Here is a 23,800-nt window from a genome sequence, read left to right as displayed (position 1 = left end):
ATTTGCCACCTCTCAATAATGTGACTTACTTTATGAAGATTTCCTAACTTCTACTAGATTTAAATAAGAGAACGAGTAAATAAAGCAGGACTCACAAATATGTATTAAGATATAATGCAAATAAAATAGTCAAGGGAAAATAACATCAGCATGGATTCTAGAAAATGTTTTAGAATTGTATCAATGATGATGATATTGATCATGATGAATTATATCCTCATGTCTTCCCTTTAATACACTTTCCACCTAAATGTCTTAAAGAAGGAAAAATGAGAAAGAGAGAGGGAAATGAACCACACAGGGATCACAGAGTTTGTCCTCCTAGGCCTTTCTGATGATCCTGACCTTCAGATTGTGATTTTCCTCTTTTTGTTTATCACATATGTATTAAGTGTCACTGGAAACCTCACTATCATCACCCTGACTTTGCTGGACTCCCATCTACAGACACCAATGTATTTCTTCCTCCGAAACTTCTCTTTCCTAGAAGTCTCCTTTACCACTGTATGTATCCCTAGGTTTCTGGGGACAATTATCACCAGAGATAAGACTATTTCTTATAACAGTTGTGCAGCTCAGCTATTTTTCTTTGTTTTTATGGGGGTGACAGAGTTTTATCTTCTAACTGCCATGTCCTACGACCGCTACGTTGCCATCTGCAAGCCCCTTCATTACACAGCCATCATAAGCAGGAAGGTCTGCAGCCTGCTTGTGCTGTGTGCATGGCTGGGTGGCTTTCTGACCATTTTCCCACCCGTTGTGCTTCTCCTCCAGCTGGATTTCTGTGCCTCCAATGTCATTGATCACTTTGCATGTGACTATTTTCCCCTTTTGCAATTATCTTGCTCAGATACGTGGTTCCTAGAAGTAATGGGATTTTATTTTGCTTTGGTTAGTTTGCTGTTCACCTTGGCATTAGTGATTTTGTCTTATATGTACATCATCAGGACTATTTTGAGAATCCCATCTGCCAGTCAGAGGAAAAAGGCTTTCTCCACGTGTTCCTCTCACATGATTGTCATTTCCATCTCTTATGCAAGCTGTATATTCATGTATGCTAATCCCTCGGCCAAAGAAGAGGCATCTGTCACTAAAGGGGTAGCTGTTCTCAACACGTCTGTTGCCCCCATGCTCAACCCCTTCATTTACACCCTGAGAAACCAGCAAGTAAAACAAGCCTTCAAAGACAAGGTCTATAAAGTAATATTTTCTGCCAAGAAATGAATTTTTTGACAAAAATAAAGGACACTCTGAAGAGCTATTACGTTAAATCTTGGAATTTCTGAATGTCATACAACTATGCTTGCTATTTATAGTCTCTTTAGTTGCTTTATGCCCACGGTACAGTTAATGTATTTTCCCAATCCATTTCTTCCACTTCCGTGCCTTAAGTTTCCCCAGTGCATTGTTTATTGACATTTAAAAATATATTTCTCCTACAGAATTTTCTGGGGATGAAATGTATTTCTTTAAGTCATACTTTACAGCAGGAGGTAGAAAATAATTTTAATTCTCTTAAATATCAGTCCCTAAAAGGATCCTATGATTTCACATTGTACTTCAAATATAGAGTTCCAGAATTAATGTCTAATTTGTTGTGTATTTTGAAGATGAACAGTGATAATTTCTTGAGGTGTAAAGAATCTAGATGTTCATATTATTATATATTAACTTCAGTCCAAAGAAATAATATGTACTATTCTATTACACATTAAATGGAGACATTTATACTTTGTGAAATTTGGTGCATATTTTCATGATAAATGTTGTTCATGATATTATGTTATATTTATATAATTTCTATATTTTCTGTTTTCTATCATTTTTAGAAAATAGTTATATTAGAAAATTCAAAAGAAATGCAATAAAACTTAAACACTGGCACTTTCCTGAACTCAAGGACCATCTTTATAAGTTATTTTGATTTCTTTGTCAGGTGTTCATCCATCTCCATTCCTTTAGGGTCTGTTTTTAGAAATTTATTCATTTGTTTCATTGGGACATTTTCCCCTTTCACCTGTTTCTTTATGTTTCTTATAACGTGTTGTTGTTGCTTGCAATTTGACAAAACAGCCACATCTCTCAGTTTTTTTAGACTGGATTTGTAAAGGCAAGACCTTCCCCATTCTGTCCACTAGAAATTCTGGGGACTGCTCAAATCTTTTGTGAGGATGTGTCTTCTCAGATTTGTGTTTGGAGATTTCTAATCGGAAGATTTTTGCCCATTTTATGCAGCAGTAACCTATAATCTCTTGCTCTGTTTCTGTCTGCTGTAACTCAGTTGCTTGAAGAAGTCACACAGCTCTTTTTGTTCTCAGCAGCCTCTGGGCATCTAGAGCATGTGAGGTACCATAAGGGCCCCAAGATGGGCTAGAGAGACAGCAGTCCTCCAGCAGGCCCTGAAGAGCCCAGATGTGGGGCACGTGCTCCACATTTCTTCCTTACGCTGAGGGAGAGGCCACTGAGTGTTGTTTGCCTCAGACTACTAGAAATCGGTCTGCTGGTTGTACGATTTTCAAAAGGATCCTCTTATACTATTATAAAACATACTTTCTTTAAATTAAATCATTGTAAATTACTTGAGCTTCACTTCATAGCCTAGAATATGGCCAGAGTTTTGTAAACACTTCTTGTGAATTGGAAAATTATATGTAATGGTGAGTGCAGTGTTCTATTTGAGTCCGCTCGCCTATTTGAGTCCATTAATCACGTGATTTAAATATCTACTTCTACTGTTTGTGTTATTAATGAGTTCTTTAAATCTTCCAAAGCGTCTCTGTAGTTCTTTTGTTCTCTTTGTAGTTATTTTTTCCCATTGTAGCAATGTTTTTATTTTTAAAAATATTAACTCTGTTTTTATGCAGACGCAAGTTGGAGTTGTTACTTTTTATTGGACATAACTTTTTATCATTAAGAAAAACCATTAATTCCTCTCCATGTGAAGTGTACTTTTTTCTGTAACATTTACCTTGACTAATACTGCTATAGCTCTACCAGCACTTAAAAATCTATGTTGTTTACATGGCATGTATTTTCTCTATCAGTCATTTACTTATGAGTGGATGCTAGCCTATTGAGCAGAACGTCTGTCACCAGGTGCATATCTTTGTACGTTGGTCAGCTAGTTATTAGGTACTCTCAATAGTGCCGTACGTATGGACAGAGGAAGAGGATGTAATGCAGGAGAAATCGGTTTTGAAGACGTCTGAGTCATCTGTTTCTAAGCTTTACTTCTGCCTTCTGGACCTGCTCAAGTCTGAGCTCCCAAGTACTATCTCCCTTTGATGATAGATCGCTGCTATAAATTACCAAGTTTATAAATTAGAAAGTCCAGTAACACTCTGTTGACTATGGGAACTCTAATGTAATGGTCAGTTGATGCTCTGTGGTTTGGCCTTTAGTCTCTACTAAGACCCAGTGGCAAGCTCAGGTTTGTTGTTTCAAAGGAGAATGTTTATATGTAAAAGATTTTTCCATAATCAAAGTTTGCAGTTTGAATCTCCACCTGTGGGAAAGCGGAAGTGCCTTATAGCATCCTCTTTGTCACTGAGACTTTAAATAGCACTGGAATTGCTGGGTCATTTGCCAAGGTGGAAGAGCACTAATACTAAAACCAGCACTAAATTTCATGTGGGAAACAGGCATGCAGTAATGATCAAGAGATCTTGAGAAACAAGGCCAGTATGAGAGGTTTAAGCATACAGATAAAATGTAGTATAAGGCTTGTATAGTGAAAACAGGTACTGAGGTAGGAAAAGAGAGAGAGATTATTAGAGTAAAATAAAGTAAGAGACACAATTCTCAGTATACCTATTTGCATAGTATTAACTTTTGAGATATTCTCATTGTTTCACATATTTCAAAGATGAAATTAAATGGTCAAAAATGGGGAAAAACCTTAACATTGAAAACACACAAGTGAATATAATTTTAAAATAAACATGAGCTTGTTGGGTGAAGAACAAAAAATTGATACAAGTAGGTTTCCAAGATAGCATTTTGAACAGACCATCAGTAAGACAAGGTTTGCAAAGAAGAATGACCTGTTTTAGTAGGTTTCTTTTTATAATTGTAGTGTCAGAATTCAGAAACTGTATGTGTTGTAGAATTGAGTAACTGACAGGAGAATGGGTTTGTTGGAGCCAGGTTTCTCACTGCAGAGAAAGAGACACAATGTGGTATAAGAGAGGAAGTGAAAAATCCTGTGTTATTGGACTGGAATAAGAATGTTGTGAGTCCATTCCTTTTCCGAATATATTTCCTTTCTCTATTTCCTGCAAGCTCCAGGGAATAATGATAACTCAATAGGAAGAACCACACAAAGCATCCAGATCTTGAACTCAGAGTACTATTTCTCGCTGAAAATAACTTCTGAGAACTGGAGAAATGGTTGACTCCAGGTGGATTCCAGGACTTAACATTGAAGCGACAAGAAGAGCTGAAGTATCTTATCGTTCCAAAATATAAGTGCTCTGAAAATGTAGCCACATGTCAAAAGATAAGGATTCACTTAGAAGTTGTTCTCACTGACAATATCAAGACATTTGGAGCAATGAACTGAATAATCATAAAAATAGACAATAACACATTATGTAGAAAAACACTATAAAAAGTGCATAAATTGATACTAGGATTAGAGAATAAAATGCTTTTCTTTATGGTAAAATTCTAATAAATGTAGAAAGTGTAATGGATTTAGAAAAATCACCTTTGTTTTAATGTTATACTATTATATATTGCCATCAATAAATAGGTTAGAGAACAAATAATAAGGAATGATTATAATAGATAAAAGTTTCTTAGGCAATATAATATTTATACAGTCAAAATATCCCTGCACTACAGTGTAATTTTTAATTTCTCAGGGGAGAAGGTAGCTTTACATTGGAAAACTTTACAGTAGAGAACTACATTAATAAATAATAAATATTAACATTGCTGACAATCTAAAGCTGATATGAAATACCTCTTACTATGGTGTACTGAGATGCCTCAGTCCCATTGACTATTTGACTGTCCATGGACAGCTAAGGCACTGTCTCAGCTCTGTCTGGTAATGTAATTTGCCCTCCCCTTTTCTTCAAGATTGCCTTGGCAGTATTGTCTTTGGCTCTTTACTTAAGTTATGTGCCATCAAGTAGAGTCCAGAGATAATACATGTTTAACAAATTTAATTTTATATCAAAAAATGTAAACGGAACCAACAAAAAGAACAAAAATCGATTATTATCTGATACCCAGAAACCCTAATCATGCTCCTATACTCAGAATATTTTCTGTGAATTCCTTTTTACTTAGGAGTGATACTGATTTTTAACTAAGTAATTTTTTAGTCAGAAATTTTTTCAATTCTTTGACATTTTTGATGCTTGAATTATGAACCAGTTTATGATCTGGCATATGGTTAGTTTTGGTAGCTATTAAGTGTTCCTGAAAACAAAATAATATAGTGGAAGAGTGACATCAGCAAGGTGGGAGAATAGGGGGCTCCAACCCCCAGCCTTCATATTCCAACAGAAACACCAATTTAATAACGGTCCATAGGAGAAAATACCTTTAGCAGTGCTGCAGAATCCAAGAGACAGGATAAAGCACATTGGTGGAGCACAAAGAAGCATTGACAAAGCTGTGAGAAGAATAGTTCCACTGTTTTTGTGAGGACTTGTCTTTAACTCCCTTGAGTAAATACCAAGCAGCAAGGCTGCTGGATTGAAGGGCGAGTGTGCTTACTTTTGGAAGAAACTGCCAAATTGCCTTCCAAAGTGGCTTTCCCATGTTGCATTCCTGTTAGTAGTGAATGAGACTGCCTGTTGTACCACATCCCCATCAGCACTGGATGTTGTCAGTTTTAGAATAGATTTGGCTGTTCTGATAGGTGGGCAGTGTAGTCTCCTTGTTTTAACTTGCATTTCCCTGATGACTCATGGACATCTTTTTTTTTTTCTTCCAGTTTTATTAGGTAGAATTATTACAGTTTGACTGCACATATACATTACATTGCATGTAAATACATATATACAGTATACTGCACATATTTTTTTAGTTTACATATATGTACTGATCATTGCTTCTAAGAACAGATTAGAGCTTTAGCTTTTCAAACTTAACTAGTTATCAAAGGAATAAAGCCAACCACAAAGTAAGAATCAACACAATGCAGTAATTCAGTCACAGAGGACACTCAAATGTGCTTACACATATTCAAGAAATCAATCATCTAAATTGTAAATCATTAGTTCATTTGTCATCATCTTTTTCTTCTCCTCCTCCTTCTTTTCTACATATAAGTGATATCATATGGCATTTTTCTTTCTGTTTCCAACCCACTTCTGTTAAAATGACAGTCTCCAGGGCCATCCATGTTGCTGCAAGTGGCATTATTACATTCTTTTTTATGACTGCGTAGTGTTCCATTGTGTATATGTACCACTTCTTGTTTTTCCAGTTATCTGTTGATGGACATTTGGGTTGTTTCCATGTCTTTCCTTATTGTAGATAGGATTCATGGACATCTTTTCATATGCTTATTTGCCATCTGTATATCTTCCTTGGGTAAGTGTCTGCTAAGATCTTTTGCTCCTTTGTTATTTGGGGTGTTTTGTTATTTTATTGATGAGTTTTAAGAATTCTTTGCATATTTTCGATAATAGTTCTTTATGAGATGTTTCTTTTTACAATACTTCTGTGGCTCTTCTTACAATTCTCTTGTCATTCCCTTTCACAGCAGGAGTTTTAAATTTCAATGAAGTTCATTTTATCCACTGTTTATTTTGTGGATGACACCCTTTGGTGTTGTTTCTAAGAAGTCATTGCTATCCCCAAGATCATAAAGGTTTTATCCTATGTTATCTGCTTACCTTTTTCTAGTTTCCTGTTCTTTTTCTAGTTTCCTGAGGTGGTAATTTAGATGATTAATTTTAGATTATTTGTATGTTCTAATATGTTTATTCCATGTTATAAATTTATCTTTAAGCACTGTTTTTACTGTATCCCACAAATTTTGACAAGCTGTGTTTCCACTTTTACTTACTTCAAAATATTTTAAAATTTATTCTGACACTACTTATTTGTTCCACGTATTATTTAGAAGCATGTTGTTTAATTTCCATGTATTTGGGGATTTTCTAGTTATGTTTTTGTTCTTGATTTATCGCTTAATTCCATTGCAGTTGGGAGCAGACATTGTATTATTTCTATTTTAAAATTTTGTTTGGTGTGTTTGATGGCCCAAAATGCAGTCTCTCTTGGTAAATATTCCATGTGTGCTTGAGAAAAATGTGAATTTTGCTGTTACTGGGTGAAGTACCCTATAGATGTCAATTTTAACCAGTTAGTTGATTGATGACATTGCTGAGTTTATCAATGTCCTTAACTAATTTTCTAGTTGCTGCTGGGTATGTTCATTTCTGATGGATGAATGTTGACTTCTGCAACTGTAGTAGTGTATTCATCTATTTCTTTTTGTAATTCTATTATTTTATACCTCACATAGTTTGATTATCTGCTGTTAGGTGCATAGTCATTAGGAATTTTTAGGTCTTCTTCAAAAATTGACCCTTTATCAAAGAGCCGCTTTTATAGAGACATTTTTTATATGAGAAAACAAAATATAATATTTATACATGAGATTCACTCATCCTAGGATTTTAGTCAGCAAGGAAAAAAAAAAGATCTATTCTCAGAGAAATCTTGGTTTAGGAATTTCAGGAAACCTCTTCTAAAACATTTCCATGTTTAGCTATTTCCTCATAGATAGTATGCAAATATTCCATATGCTTCTGGCCTATTTCTCACACCCTCTTGTCTCAATGGACATTGTCCCCCAAGTTTCTTGTTTCAATGTTGGTACAAATGTTGATATCATGTTTATAATCCTTAGTGTGTTTTCCTCTTGGCCCCTGTTGACAGACTGAGTTCACTGGAGTATTTCCCATGAGCCTGGGCATACAGGGTGGATAAAATAACACGTGGCTTATGCAGGTTATAATCCTTGCAGAAATCATGTCCAGAAAGGCTCAAAGTAACCGCATAACTTCCTTCTCTTCCCTATTTTTGCTCCCATGGCTATAATGGAAAACGTATCAAAGAAAATTAGCCACAGAAATAAAATAATTCCAAATGTATTGATAAACTGTGATTTTTAGAAATGCTAGATTTCTTAACCTAAAACTGAAATACTTGACAGTATTTTTTAAAAGTAATTTCAACCAGCTGCTATGATGTCTCTGTACAAATAGAGGTAAGATTATGAAGTTAAAGCCAGTGAAAACTTTGCTTTCCTTAGCTCTGATTTATTAATTCTTAGCTTAATTTTTCATCAAATTGACTCAAATAATGTGAGGTTGTTATTCCTTTCTGCATTATGAAAATTGAGCATGTTTATTTCCTGTTTGTCATAGTAATTGATTTCTTTATTAATTTTCAGAGAATTAATCTGTGAGTTTCAGCCTCCTAATTGCATGTAGGTTTGATAAGCAGCATGTGATTCAGTTTCAGGCAGGAAGAGTTTAGAATTCCAGTTTCACCATAACTAGCTGCATGATCTTGTTTATGTTATTTAACCTCTCAGTGTCAAAGTTTCTTCAAATGTAACAGTGTTATCATAATGAGTAGATGAGATAAGTATGTAAAACCTTAGCATTGTCTCTCAGATGAGTTTCTTCAAAAATCCTTATTATCATTTTATAGTGGAACTATCTGCCTCTAATGTGATAATTGACTTTATTTTTAGGAATAAAGAAGATAATGGGTTTACTGTGTGGGAGTATGTGCTATAAAATTTTTATATAATTTAATTTTACTTTATAATTAAATTAGCTCTCACAATAGTTCTGTGAAATATTCTCATTTTCACGATGGAAAAAAAAAATCCCCCCAAAACCAAAAAACAAACCTAAAACTCAGGGAGAGTTGTATTTTTAATCCATTTCTCTTGGAATGCAAAGCCTGCAGGCTGTCCCAATAATCACACACATTATAAATTAAAATTAAGTCCTGATGCCATAATTCATATGAGAATTGCTTTTCCTTTTGAAGTTATACATTATCTTCAATTATAGATACTATTTACAAACTGAGACAATCAGGAGAGAAAGAGAACATCTCTTTGAAAACCTATGGATTTTGAGAGTGATTTAGGTTACAACACTTTTTCTTTCGTTATTCTTATTCATACTGGTTGGTACTTTGATCTCACTGACTTGATCTGCCTCCCCCTTCCCATTAGGCAAAAAGCAAGGTCATTTTTTTTTTCCAGAAGACTCAGAGAAACAGAATTCTAAATTACAAGATTATTCGAAGATAATCTTAAAGTAATAATTTGAAAATACTCTAAATTGATTCTTCTGAAATTTTTTTTCATGCTGTCATAATGAAGTTCTTACATGATGAGTTCTTACTCAGCAAACAGAGTCAGAAGTAGAATAAATCATTCTAGAAAAAAAAATTAGGGTTGTTATAAAACCAAACCCAAAATATCAAAATAATCCAACACTCTGTTCTAGTCACTGACAAGTTAACCTAGCATACAGACCTAACACCAAGAAAAAGATCGTCAGGGGAAAGACAGAGAATTGGAAAACTGTATAGTAATGTTGAGGGTGAAGATTGTATTGAGGATATATGTGTTCACAAGCTCACTTATGGCTTCTTAGGAGTTTTAACATAAGAAGAGAAAATTCAGTACACATAGAGAATGTGGGAAGATAATCTAAGTTTCCAGTTATATTGTGGAATTTAGGGAGCTTCTCACAATTTATATAAAATAAGAAAAGACAATCTCTTGATCTTTGACAGACATTGAAATATAGTTGCTTTTTAAATTGAACAATTTGTAGAATGCTGTTTCTTTTCTCCTTATGATTTATTGTGAAGCCATCATTATGATTTATTATGAAGCCATAGTTATGATTTACTGTGGAATGGCAGAAGTTTCCTGAAAATCATTTCTAGTTGTTTTATTTAACACAAGGGCAAGCATTTGCTTGCTGAATAGGTTAATTTTCACTTGCAGTGAGCTACAAGCTTGATTCAATGATGAGATTTCCAAGATATGAGAATTCATTAAAAAGGAAGGAATAGAAAGGAATATGAAGCTTGTTATCATAAATCACATAGGACTAGGAAAAAATGTGAATGAATAGTTAGGAAGGAAAGTCTGAAAGGATGTCTTACTGACTTAGATATAGCATTGATTACTTTACCAGAAACATCCCAGAAATGGTTTACAGATCAAAGAGTCACACACAGCTATTAATCCCAGAAGATTGTTCATTGAGAACAATGAATTTTACATTTGTAAGTATCTATCATTCTTGAATGGCCATAAATTTATTCACAGAATATGTATTTATAATGTCTGTTTTTCTTCTAAGTGCTGTTAAGACTTTTTCTCTAGTCTCTGAGGAATAGTGAAAGAATAAGTTCATTTTCTTGTGAACTTCACATGCTCTCGCAGTAGCCTTGGCCACCATCCATTTCAACTGGAATTTTCCTTAATTTGAAAGCAGCAATACTTTTTTGCTAGAAAGTGAAGTAAGTGAAAAGAAAGCTCACGTATGTAAGGGAAGAAAACAAAGTTGAGAAATTTCATAGTATTACGATGTATCACATACCAGAAATCAACAAACGTGTATCTTGAAATTAAACATTCTATTGTAGAAAATTCTCTCCTGACATTGGAATGTAAACTTGACCATGTAATGCGAATTCACAGAATTACTGATATGAAAATGTACTGAGGAAATTTATTGAGGAAACTTAGTTTCTTTTTAAAATAAATGCATTATTATTACTACTGTTATTTAGGAAGACAAAATCAAAGGTTTTCATTGCTATTTCATGATTACTCTAATGTGCTGACAAAATAGAACTTCTATTAAGTGAATCCTGATGTAGATAAAAGGCAAAATATAAAAATATATGAGATAGTAGAATATATATAGAGTGAGAGAATACTAATATCACTTAGATGTGAGAAATTTTGGAGAAAAAATGTTTGATGGAGGGTAACATTTTATTTTAGACATTTGTACAGTTTGGTGTCCTTGACCCATAATGCAGATCCAAAACTCAGTGTCTAGTCTACATCCTTTCTCCCTTGGACTCGCTAAGTCTGAGGAAGTCATGGCAATAAATCCATTATCTGTGGCTTCAGAGGAGGAGCAGGAGGTTGGGAAAGTGACCGTGAGAGTGGAAACTCAGAAAGCTGTCACGTTGTTAAAGATTTAACTCCAATGACTTTCAGATTTGGGAGACATACCCATTTGAGTGACCTTTTTCCTGACACATCTGGCTTTTCTATATTACACTAGTAAATAATATTACAGGAATTTGGGTGACAAAAATTAGGAAATCAGATGCTTTTATTGGAGTGGAAGAAAAGACAAGGTGTTTCCCATTGGGAAGGGAGTCATTTAGGGGGAGGCTTTTAAGAAGTAAACAGGTAGCATTTGTATTCCAGTATTCCTAGGTTTTAGAAAAACCGAGGTTAAAATCCCTGCTCTTCCCATTTAGGTTCTGTGATTTGGATAGGATTTTTAAAAATCATTTTAACCTGTTTCCACTCAGTCAAATAGGGATTTTATAAAGAAACATTATATTTGAAACAGACACTGACATATGGTAAAAATCTCAGTTTATTTTTTTAATTAATTAATTAATTAATTCATTCATTCATTCATTTATTTTTTGAGAGTTATGTTTTATTTGGCAAGAGGACTCGAGCCGGGATGACAGCCCCTCAGATTGCTCTGAGGGACTGCTCTGAAGAGGTGGGGGAGGAGGTTGGATATATAGGAGCTTTACAACAAAGACCAGGTATTTTGAACAATAAAAGAGTGCTTGGTATCTAAAGAAAACCAGACATCTCAAGTTAAAGAATTTAGTGCTTTTCTATGTATGGGAGGAAGGAAACATGTGGGCTCATTTAACTCATTCCTTTGACAAGCATCTGGCTATCTAGGGCCAGTATCCTGTCCTTTCTTATTCTGAGTCCCCTCAGAGTTGCACCATTGTGAGTGGCTGCAGAGGCTGGGCTGCAGGCCTGTTCTCACTGGGGGGTGGTGGCAGCCGCTGATGACTTGGTTTCAGCATTCTTTGTTTACTGATATGATTGCAGTATTTTAGTTGACAGTGCTCCCCCTTGGTCCTAAATTCGACCAATATTTTGGGAGACATTTCATGACCAATTTTGTCTCATGGTGCTAGGAAGGCTCATTCCTATATCTGGTGAAGTATCTGTTGACATGCCACTCAAAGTGCTAGTTTTTGGATCAGGCCTGTTGATACTAAAAATTCTCTGGATCACCTGTCTTACTAGTGTATTATGATCCAGGAAATGTTTACCCCTTGTTGCTCATTCCCATACCTAGAATCACACTATTAAAATTATTCTATGCAGTTATAAATTTATAAATTTTATCGTTTTCCTCAAGATGTTTAGCCATCATCAATCTTGTTGGAGGCCTAGTTACACACTGGAAAATGTAAGAGAGAACAATCTTATAAAATAGACAGGGTATCAATAATACAGCTAGTAATGTTAATAAAGTCACGAGTAAGAATTTAATAGTCGAGAAGTTACCTTTTTGGGTTAAAATTTTCCTTGTGTTTCTGATTGAGCTTGAGTGATCTTATAAGAAAATTCATATTCATGGTCAGGCTCAGAGCAGGTATTATTAATTGGCCAGGTGAGGTCTCCCACCTTGTAATGTCAACAGTGGCCTAAACAGAACTATAATTTCTTTTTAGAATAAATTTTCTGAGGGCTATCTTGTGAGAGCCTTGGAGTAGGGAAACCCGCCAAGGTAACACAGAAGTACTAGATATAGGTAATTTACCATAAACCTAACAGTTGGATTAGTTCATAATCAAAGGTATGAACAATTATCAAAGTAATTGGTAAACAGGCCTGGTCTGGTGTCTTCGGTCAACTGTCTACCTCAGATGTTGTCGTCTTCTCATCGTGGCCTGGTAGCTTCTTCTCCATTTGAGCATTGTTTTAAGGTGAGCACTACTCTGTAGGCCAGTGCAAGGGCTCTTTCTGACTGGAAATTAATCCAAAAGTCAATTTCCTTTAGGTTTCACTGTGCATGGTCTGGTTAAGAGTACCTGATAAAGGGTCCTTCCATCCAGGTTGGAGACAGTTCTTTAAGTCATGCCTGTTCCAGTATGTATAATCCCCTGGTTGAAGGTGATGGGGCATCAGATCTTCCACCAAGGATAGATTACTGAGCTTCAGAAATAAACCTAGAGTGTCTTTAATAATTTAATTAAACTTTGCCGCAATGTAACAACAGCAAGCAATGATTTGGGAAGTGAGTCTTAGTAAATACAGACCTCAATTAACAAAACTGGAATTTAATATCCACTAAAATAAAATCTTTTTCTCTTTAATGTTACCTTCATTTTTATTAAATATAGCCAAATCAAGATTAATTTTGTTTACAGGTTAAGTTTGATTATTTGATCATATAGGCTCTTTTATAAAAATCTTACTTTAAAACATGTCATCTATGTTCATGAACTTGTTTTAAAAATCTCCTAAATTAAATTAGCATGGCATAATAGTTGACTTCCAGAGGCAAATTCCAATGCTATCTGTGGGTAATCCTCTTTTCTTTAAGTCTTCTCTTTGTGTTTCCTCTTGTAGTTGACACAAGAGAAGAGAAAAAAAAAAATGAGGAACTACACAGTAATAAGAGAGTTCATCCTCCTGGGACTGTCCGATGACCCACAGCTTCAGGCTGTCATCTTCATCTTTCTGCTCATCCCCTACATGCTCAGCATCACAGGGAACCTGACCATTATCACCCTGACCCTGCTGGACTCCCACCTCCAGACCCCCATGTATTTCTTCCTCAGAAACTTCTCCTTACTAGAGGTGTCATTCACAACTGTCACTATACCCAGGTTCCTGAGCACCATTGTTACAGGAGATAAAACCATTTCCTTTGATGACTGTATGGCTCAGTTATTTTTTTTCATTCTCCTGGGAGTCACTGAATTTTACCTGCTGGCTGCCATGTCTTATGACCGCTATGTTGCCATCTGCAAACCTCTGCATTACACAACCATCATGAACCAGAGAGTCTGCATACTGCTTGTCTTTGCTTCTTGGCTGGCTTCATTCTTAATCACATTCCCATTACTTATGATATCCATACAGCTTTATTACTGTAAGTCCAATGTCATCGACCATTTTACTTGCGATTTTTCCCCCTTATTACACCTTTCCTGTTCAGACACCAAATTCCTGGAGACAATGCTTTTTTCCTGCGCGGTGTTCACTCTAATGTTCACTTTGGCACTGATATTCCTGTCCTACATATATATCATCAGCACAATTGTGCGGATTCCTTCTACCAGTCAGAGGACAAAGGCCTTTTCCACGTGTTTTTCCCACATGATTGTCATCTCCATTTCTTATGGTAGCTGTATCTTCATGTACATTAAACCATCAGCAAAAGACAGACTGTCTTTGAGCAAGGGTGTGGCTGTGCTCAACACCTCAGTAGCCCCCATGCTGAACCCCTTTATTTACAGCCTAAGGAATCAGCAAGTGAAACGAGCCTTCATGCACATGGCAAGGAAGATTGTATTTTTCTCAAGCAAATGAAAAAACAAATGTGCTGTTCCATAAATTAGAGGCATAAAGTAGAGAAATTAAATGAAAATCAGGGTTCTCAACATCTATTAATTTCCTCACAGTCTCCCAAGAGTTATTTTTCATTGCTTATAATTTTATTGCCAGTGTGTTATCAAGAATATTTGTATATGTATATATTTTTCTTTTTTTCCTTTCAAATTCTTCATCTATATATATATTTATTCATTTTCCTTTTAAATTCTCTTCCTTCTCTCATGCACTTCCCTTCCTTTGGGCTGGTCTTTCCACTCAGTAACTATGAGACTAAACTCAGTGCATTTTTGAAATCTTTTTTAATTCCAATTTTTCAGAATAATTTTTAGAAAATGAAAGAAAGACAGAAAGAGTTGGGGCAAGAGCACACAAGAGAGAACTGCGTCTTATGGTTCACCAGGACACACCCTTTCTAGAAATTGAGGAAATATTAAATCACGTTTAACATTATTTTTAATTTAGTACCCAATGACCATAAGCAAAATCTGACAGTCTTCCTAGAATGTAACACATACTATCCCCACCACATTGTGGACCGCTTAGTAACTATGTGAAAAACAGGACAACTGAAAGAATAATGTAATTATATTTTTTGAGAAATGAAAAACATTTCTCACTACTAAGTTTAAAATTTTCTGTGCCATATAATTTATCAATGTTTTGAATACACAGTTGCTCAGGGAAAAAGTATGAAATGCCCCATTTTTTTTTGTGGAACTTCAAAATTAACTTACATATATAACAATTCTTAATAGAAGCCTGGAGAGATAAATATTACTAGATGCCAAATATGACTACATTTGCTGTGGCTCAGTAGTGCATTTAAACAAATGCCTGATGTTAAGCTGGTCTTTGGATAATCAGTAGCTAAGAGTTTTGTAACTTTCTCATATTTGTGGCTATTTTAATATAATAGCTTACACATACTATTTACGTAATTGCTTACTTAAAAGACAAGCCTAGTTAAATCGGTAGAAAATAGCTAACAATGGCAAAGTTTCACTGTATATAAAATTAAAATTAAAATTAAAAAAAAATTTATGTTCTTTTTTAAGCATCAGAATATGGCATCATATTGGAAAACATGCTAATTAGGATTTCTGTGATGATCATAGTGGATCATGCAATTCTGGCCCAAACTTTTCTTTTCCCATTTTCCATGAATTCAAAACCTGAAATAATAATAATGTTGCTCAAAATCATCCTAAATTTTTTTAACCATTTTTTCTGCAAAACAAAGGCTGTAATTGTTAATTCATTGAACCAGATTCTCCTTGATAGTCATGTAGTATATGCAGTTGACAGACTCAGGTCTATGATATGCTGAAAAACAAACAAAACAACGTATTTTAAAAAAGTGACATTTCCATTTTGCAGAGAGGTAATGGAGTTATTATTTCCTTCCTTCATACTGAAACTACAGTTCCTAAACTAAACTGGAAACATTCAGAAATAATGAAGTTTAGACTTGATTGATGATTGTAGGTTCTTAAGTACTCAATAAAAATATACCATAAAATTCAGACAAGTATAGATCTGAGAATTAAAAGAACTGTAAAACTATTACAAAAGATATGAAGGAGTTTATGCTGGTCTTAGGAGACGATGCATCCCTCTGTAACACTCTATACGGCCTCCTTAGTGGTTATTGTAAATGTTTGGAATCTGAGCATTTTGATTATCGATATGAGAGGTTAATAAACTTTCTCTGTAAAGGACAATACATTAATAATTTAGATTTTGCAGGTCATAGTGTCTCTTATGCAACTACTCAACTCTCCCTCTTTGTAGTGTGAATACAGCTATAAACAACGTGTAAATGAACGGGCTTAGGTGTGTTCTGATAAACTATTGAACACAAATATATGGTGGGCCAAATTCGGCCCGTGGACCATAGTTTTTCAACCCCTGTCTTAGATTTTTCTATAAACATTGACCCACATGTTCTCATTTAATGTAATGTAGTTTGACTAAAATGTGAAAATTCAGTAATAGATGTAAGATTTTTAAATTTAACACCAACTTTAATTTTTTTATAATGAGCGTGAACGAGAGCAATCTTATAAAACAGTTCCAGAAGAAAAGAAGAGGTAAACATTTCTAACTCATTTTTGTTCTTTTATGTCATTCTTGGTATCCAAAGATAATCTGAGAAATGAAAAATCACCAGCAACTTGACTGTTAAATTAGGAGATAAAATACTGAAGGAAATTAGCAAACTACTATTTCATGTTCCATATGATTTTATCCCAAAAGTAATTGATATTTAGAAAGCGTTCTTGAGGAATTTAAACATTAAAAAATTAAAGATTAAAAAAAGTGAAAAAAAGAAAATCACACCTCCTTTGATAAAATGTAATGGCCATTCATGATTTTTAAAAATCTCTTAATAAAATAGAACAGAACATTGTTTCAGTAGCATAAAAGACATGACTCAATCATCACAGCCAGGTAGGCTGTATGTTCCTTGTTTGGCTCTAATTTGAACAAGTCAAGTATAAAATGATATTTTGGAACGACTGGGGATATGTCAGTATGGGCAAGGTGATAAATGACAACAAAGTTTTGTGTGTGTGTGCATGTCAATTTTCCTAGCTTGGAAATTGCACTGTAGTTAAGCAAGAAAACAAGCTTGTATTTTAGGAATTTCATACTGAAAGTATACAGGAGTGAAAGATATGTTTAAGTTCTGGTTTATAATATGTCAACAAATTTTTAAGAAATTTTAAAAAGACAGTTAAAGCAAGTATTTTTAAAAATCTTCATAGTTTTTGAATCTGCTTGATCTGTACATGAGATTTACTTTTCCAGTTCTCTATCCTAGCATATGATTTAAAAATTACAGCAAATATGCCTAATTTATTTAAACAATAGTAACAGCCTTGGTAAAATCAGCTACAAGAAGAGAATGACCACTGTCACTGCTTTTATTCAGTGCTCTGCTGGAGGTTCTATTCAGGGCACTAGCATAAGAAAACAAATATATTTAAAGTTATTGGAAAGAGGGAAACAAAAAAAATCTTTCTTTGCAAATGACATGATTTTCCTCCTAAAACCTTAGTGTATTTACACTAAATGTTCTTACACTGGCAAGTCTCCTCTCCCAGGTATCTGCATGGTTAACACCAGAAGCCAACTGTGCAAGTCTCTACTCAATTTTGTGGTCAGTCAAGGGCACATTTGTAGCTTGAAATCTGCTATGGTGAGAGACCATCATAGAAACTGACAAACTCTACAAATCAGCTCCTCTTCTCCATCTGCCAACAGGCAGTTGTTAAACATTTACCAGAAGTCACTAATCCTCCTTGTGCAGAACATGCATCTACCATGTAGTAGATACTCAATAAATTTTTTTTAAATAAATAAATACTTTAAAATAATTTAGAATGGTTCCAATGTCACGGTAATCAGCAGCTTAACTAAACATTTTACCCAAAATAAACACATATAATTTATATAATAACATACACAACATTGATTTAGCTTTTAAAATAGTGTTCAAATAAATGTGTATTTTCATCATGGCTAGACAACTTAGTATGACAAAGAAATAATGAATTGGATATATTTAAGGTATTTTTTTTTAGTGTTCATTTTTCTTTTTTATTTTATATTATGCCACTTAACAACTGTTTTTATTTATTTATTTGTTTGTTTGTTTATTTATTAATGAAGGTAGGGATAGGACCTAGTACCTTGTGCATGCTAAGCACACAATCTACCACTGAGCTATACCCTCCCCTCCCTGTTTTTTGAGGTATATTTTATTTGATCATAGTAATGCCAGAATGAGAAAACCCTTTAACAGTTCTAATATTTAACATGAATTTCTATTCATAAATTGTTACAAATGAAAGTCATTGTTCAAGTGACAGTACCCCTACTAGTCTTGATTTTGATGTTAAAAAAAAAAGTAGATTTAAATTTCAGTTCAGAAAGGTATATCTCTGTGACATTGAACTCTCAACCTCAGTTTCATTCTATACACCTGTGTAGTAGGAACTGTAACACTCACTCTCTAAGAGGTTTTGCAAAATGAATATTGCATATGACGTATCTAATACTGTTCAGAATAGTATCAACAGATGCTGTTTTTCTCTGCTTCCCAAAACCCTAAAGGCATTTCTAGACTCTCAGATTAAAACTTGTTTCTCCAGAAAGCTGAACTCTCACCATTTTTCATCCATTTTACTTGACATTATTTTACATTATCTGTTCTCTGTTTTTAATTTTTTGAGATATTAGATCTACCTAAAGAAAAACACCTCTCACTGAAAGAGAATAACAATTATAGGTACCTCATAAAGTTGTTGGCAGAATTCAATGAGCCAACATGCAGAAAACAATTAGAATAGATCTGGAATATGGTAATTGCTGAAAAAATGTTATCTTCTACCCCTCTACCTCTTCCTTCTCCTCCTTCTCATTATTATCATAGATACTATTAATAGCATAAAGAACTTGAATATATATGAGTTTCTGATCTTTTAAAAATGTTTGAGTAGCTACTTATATTTTATTTCAAACCCTCTGGTGATCGTGGTTATTTGATTTCATGGAATTGCCAAATAGAATAAAAAATTCCTAATAACTTTCCTTTGTATTACCTAGTATGAATGAAAAGTTCAAAGATCCACTTCTATTCTAACACTCTTTCCATCAAACTAAATGGCCTATGTCTCGTCAAAAGCAAACCACTTCTACTCAAAACTGTAACATTAACCTGTGCTTTTCACTTCATCCAAATGCATATAAATAATACAATTTACAGAGGCAATATTTAGCTTTGTCAAATTTATTGGGTTCATAATGGGGGAGATTTTATATGGGAATAAACAAGAGGGAAAAAATACATAACCAAATATATATAATGTAAATAGTGAAGGAAAGAGAGTTTGGAGAGAGTGTGAATAATAGAATGCATTGACAAAATTTTATTCTTTTAATGCTACAAATACTTTCATTTACTAGAATAAAACATGACCTTTTGGATGGTATCCTTAAATGCTTGCTTCACTTGCTGGTTCCTCAGGGTATATATAAATGGATTCATCATAGGAGCAACAGAAGTATTCAAAATAGCTACTCCTTTTGTCAAGGATGCCTTTTCTTTTGCTGAAGGGTTGGCATACATGAAGATGCAGCTTCCATAAGAGATGGAAATGACGATCATGTGAGAGGAGCATGTAGAAAATGCCTTTTTTCTCTGACTAGCAGAAGGCAGTTTCAGAATTGTCTTAATGATGAACATGTAGGATAGAATTATTAAGGCCAAAGTGAAAAGCAGAATCACGATTGCAGAGTAGAAACCAATCACTTCTAGGAGCCACGTGTCTGAGCAGGACAATTGCAAGAGGGGGAAATAGTCACAAGCAAAGTGATCAATAATATTGGAGCCACAGTAATCTAACTGGAGAAAAAGAATAACTGGAGGGAAAATATTTAGGAATCCTGCCAGCCAAGCAAAAAAGACAAGCAATATGCAGACTCTTTTATTCATGATGGTTGTGTAATGCAGGGGTTTGCAGATAGCCACGTAGCGATCATAGGACATGGCAGTTAGAAGATAAAATTCAGTTATACCCATGAAGATAAAGAAAAACAACTGAGTGGTACAATTGTTGTATGAAATAGTTTTGTCCCTGGTGATAATTGTGCCCAGAAATCTAGGGATACAGACAGTGGTAAATGAAATTTCTAATACAGAGAAGTTCCTGAGAAAGAAATACATAGGGGTCTGTAGATGGGAGTCCACCAAGGTGAGAGCGATGATGGTCAAATTTCCAGTGACGCTTAATATATATGTGATGATTAAAAAGAGAAAAATCACAATCTGAAGCTCTGGGTCATTGGCTAGTCCTAGAAGAATGAATTCTGTGGGTACTGTGTGATTTTTCATTGCTGATCCTTCTCCCCTACTTTAGAACAGAAAATTTACCTTCCCCCTATAGAACATAAAAAAGTTAAAATAAGTCTGAGGATAGAATATAAAATTTTTAAAGTATCAATGATAATGAATAATCTATGCAATTTAAAAATGTGGGTCCCCTTCAATAACTCTTTCCAATTTCCATTCGACCTTTCATTTGAGTAATGAAGTTAACTATTGATCTCTCACCTTTGTAAATACATTATCACAGGCTGTGGATAAAATAAAAACTTGTGATAACATTTAAGCAGAAGCTATTTCTTCTAACGTTTCTTTAAAATTAAGCTTGAAATTATTCTTTAAAATATTTAGCTTCTTTTGTAAAAAAATACAAAAATATTCTCATTGATTCTTTTTCTTTCCTCAGTATTATAAAAACCAATATGGATTGCAGATAACCTAAATATAGAGTTTGAAAGTTTACAGGAAGTTGTGCAGTCCTCCCTCCACACTTTACATTTTGAGAAACTGAGGCCCACATAGTTTAGGATACTTTCACAAGTTTAAACAAGTCAACATAGTAATCATCTCACTTTAGAACTTATGTACTTATCCATGGGAATGTTTTGCTGGCATTCTTTCCTAAATTTCTTTCTTAAGGCTTTGATTGACATCAAAATTTTTTTCCTTTTCTGATAAAAAGGCCAAAAGACAAGAAAGGGCAGCTTCTAATACTAAAATAAATAGTTGCCTAGAAACAACTTAATTCATACAATGCATAATGCAGTTTTTTTTTTTTTTAAAACAACATTACTTTAGCAAATGAACAAGTAAATGGTCCAAATAACATTTACTGGGAAGCACATATTTTTCCAGTGGAGAATGTCTTTTTTATAATCCTATTTCTGTAAGAGCATGCCATTTAACTTAGAAAAAAAATTAATGACCAACCCAAGACTTATTGCTGTGCTGCCTCTTTAGGACTCCATTAATAGTCTTCTTGGGAGGAAACAAGCATTTAATTTTTAATATGAAAAGAGTTGAAAGTTCACAAACACATATGTGAATAATACTTTAAACATTTAAATGAGATAGAATAATGTATATTTTACTGAATAATAATAACAATAATAATAACAAGTTTACTTACGTCCTGGTTCTTCTTGATGATTCAGTCTCAAATTTTATTATCTGATTTGTTTCCATATTTATATAATTTCAGGGCTGGTAAATTGAGTTAGCGATGTTTTTGATTTCTGTCATACTCTCAAAGCAAGTGTGGTGGTTAACTTTGTCATAGCTCTCTAGGATTATAGTTCTCATTATTAGACTGATAATTGACCCACAATATCCTTCATTCCTGTTATTGCAAATTTTGGGGCATATTTTCTTATAATAGAATTCATACTTGCTTTTTGTCTCCTACTGAAGCTCCATGTACAAATTCATTAATACCTGAGTGAACTAGTATAGTACTCTTACATTTGACCCTTTTCATATAACACAAAACACTATTTATTAAGACATGTTTCTTTGTATTAATATAAATATTTTAAGTGAGCTTTTGCAATTCTGTGGTTATACAGGTATAAAATATAAGTAATATTTTCCTTAGGCTTCAAAAACTATTATATTTTTCCCTAAATGCTTCTTCAAAAAATAGAAAATAGGAATGTTCTCTGTGTATGTCATACATATGGAACTGGCCTTCTTTTATCTGTGTTTTTCTTGCTCGCTCAGGGGAATTCATTAAGTAAACAGAGTGCCAATGAGGCATCATTAAAAGACACAGATAAATCATTTTATAAATATGGTTAAGAAAATATAAAAAAAGCAAAATGATTGAGGTAAATGAGGCAAATTCATAAACAACCTGTGATGCTGAGTGTGTGAAAGTTCGATTTAGAATCTGACTTTTCTATGATTGTATAACAAGTCCCTATTTTTCTCCCATAAATGCTGGACTCATCCTCAGTTTCTATTTGTACGTATGACATCTCTTTATGGGAATATTTATGAACCAAGAATATAAATATTTGGAAGTCTGGCATTGGATATTGGATATTTTTAACTTGATTTCCACATTTGCTTCTATGAGAGATGGAAATTTTATTACTAAAAGAATACAATACACATCACATATACTATATAAACACATATATGTAATATAAATTTAACATTTTACAATTTATTTTCTTCACAGTTATAAATATGGATGTAAAGCACGTATGCCTTCATTGCTAAGAGTGCAGATTAGTTATAGGATTGAAAGATGAAAGTATTTGAAAGTAGGACAGAAAAAAACAGTAGGAAAGGATGAATAAAAAACTAGTTAACACACAGGGCAATACATAGATAGACATTGAGGTGGGCTGAATTTGTTTTACAAATTGATACATGTTAAAATACAGATTGAAAATATTTATTCAACACATTTCACTGAAACTGATTTCCTACTGATGAAAATTCTTATCCTTTGCCTTTATTTTTATATTCAAATAGTGATTCTTTTCATATTTTGTTTCTTAAACTCTGTAACAATAATACATGTAGCCATCAGTGTTTGAGATTTTATTGATTACCAGATACTGACTATATATCATTTATCTCATTTTTCTAAACAAACAGCAACCAAAAAACCTGTATGAGGTGAGTATTATTACTATTCAGATAAAGACTTTGAAGCAGAAAGAAGTTAAGTATTTAATCTCCAGCACATGTGTATTTGTGAGCAATGTGGTTTTTATTGATTTTAGAGAAAAAGGGAGTTGATTTCTATCTTACAAAGCTCTGCATTTCATTTGAAAAATCCTTAGTTTCTTCTCCATTATATTTTTTCTTAGCCTCCCAGGTGCTGAATTGTCTCTTTTCTTTCTTTTCCCTCCCTCCCTCCCTTCCTTCCTTCTATCCTCCCTTCTTCCTTTCTTTTTCTTTCTTTCTTCCTTTCTTCCCTCCCATCCCTTCCTTCCTTCCTATTCCTGGATCCTAATAGCTCTCTAGCTTTTCTCTAGGCCTCATATTAATTGACTTTTAATTTAGACTGATTTATCTCTATTACACTCCTATCCACAAGCTAATAGGACAGCTGCTTTTTAATAATGTGTCCAATTATTTCGAGTATTCTGAGGTTGATGAGTGATTATGTTTTAGGCTAACGAAACATACATAGTTCAGCTACCAGCTTTTACTCTCCTTAGAGAGTGGAGGAAGAATTCAATTACAAGTATATTTTGCTTTAACATGTTTAGAATCCCAAAATAACATTTAGTACATCAAAGTGTTAAAGATAA

General features: G+C 33.9%; 3 protein-coding genes across 3 annotated transcripts; 2 read left to right on the top strand and 1 right to left on the bottom strand.

Moving 5' to 3' along the window:
- The first annotated feature begins 288 nt into the window (after nucleotides 1-288).
- On the top strand, nucleotides 289-1,484 carry LOC116156320 (olfactory receptor 6C3-like). The gene has a single exon (XM_064491276.1). The coding sequence runs from the start codon at nucleotides 289-291 to the stop codon at nucleotides 1,222-1,224; it is 936 nt and encodes a 311-aa protein (XP_064347346.1). The 3' UTR covers nucleotides 1,225-1,484.
- Nucleotides 1,485-13,676: 12,192 nt separating this feature from the next.
- Nucleotides 13,677-14,708, top strand: LOC105100978 (olfactory receptor 6C1-like). Its single transcript, XM_010994065.3, has one exon. The coding sequence runs from the start codon at nucleotides 13,679-13,681 to the stop codon at nucleotides 14,615-14,617; it is 939 nt and encodes a 312-aa protein (XP_010992367.3). The 5' UTR covers nucleotides 13,677-13,678; the 3' UTR covers nucleotides 14,618-14,708.
- A 4,452-nt stretch (nucleotides 14,709-19,160) lies between these two features.
- On the bottom strand, nucleotides 19,161-20,580 carry LOC105100979 (olfactory receptor 6C3-like). Its single transcript, XM_010994066.3, has one exon. The coding sequence runs from the start codon at nucleotides 20,538-20,540 to the stop codon at nucleotides 19,602-19,604; it is 939 nt and encodes a 312-aa protein (XP_010992368.2). The 5' UTR covers nucleotides 20,541-20,580; the 3' UTR covers nucleotides 19,161-19,601.
- Nucleotides 20,581-23,800: the final 3,220 nt, after the last annotated feature.

Source organism: Camelus dromedarius, chromosome 11 (genome assembly GCF_036321535.1).
Source record: "Camelus dromedarius isolate mCamDro1 chromosome 11, mCamDro1.pat, whole genome shotgun sequence".
Classification (NCBI taxonomy): Eukaryota; Metazoa; Chordata; class Mammalia; order Artiodactyla; family Camelidae; genus Camelus; species Camelus dromedarius.
This window is presented reverse-complemented; position numbering and strand designations above follow the sequence as displayed.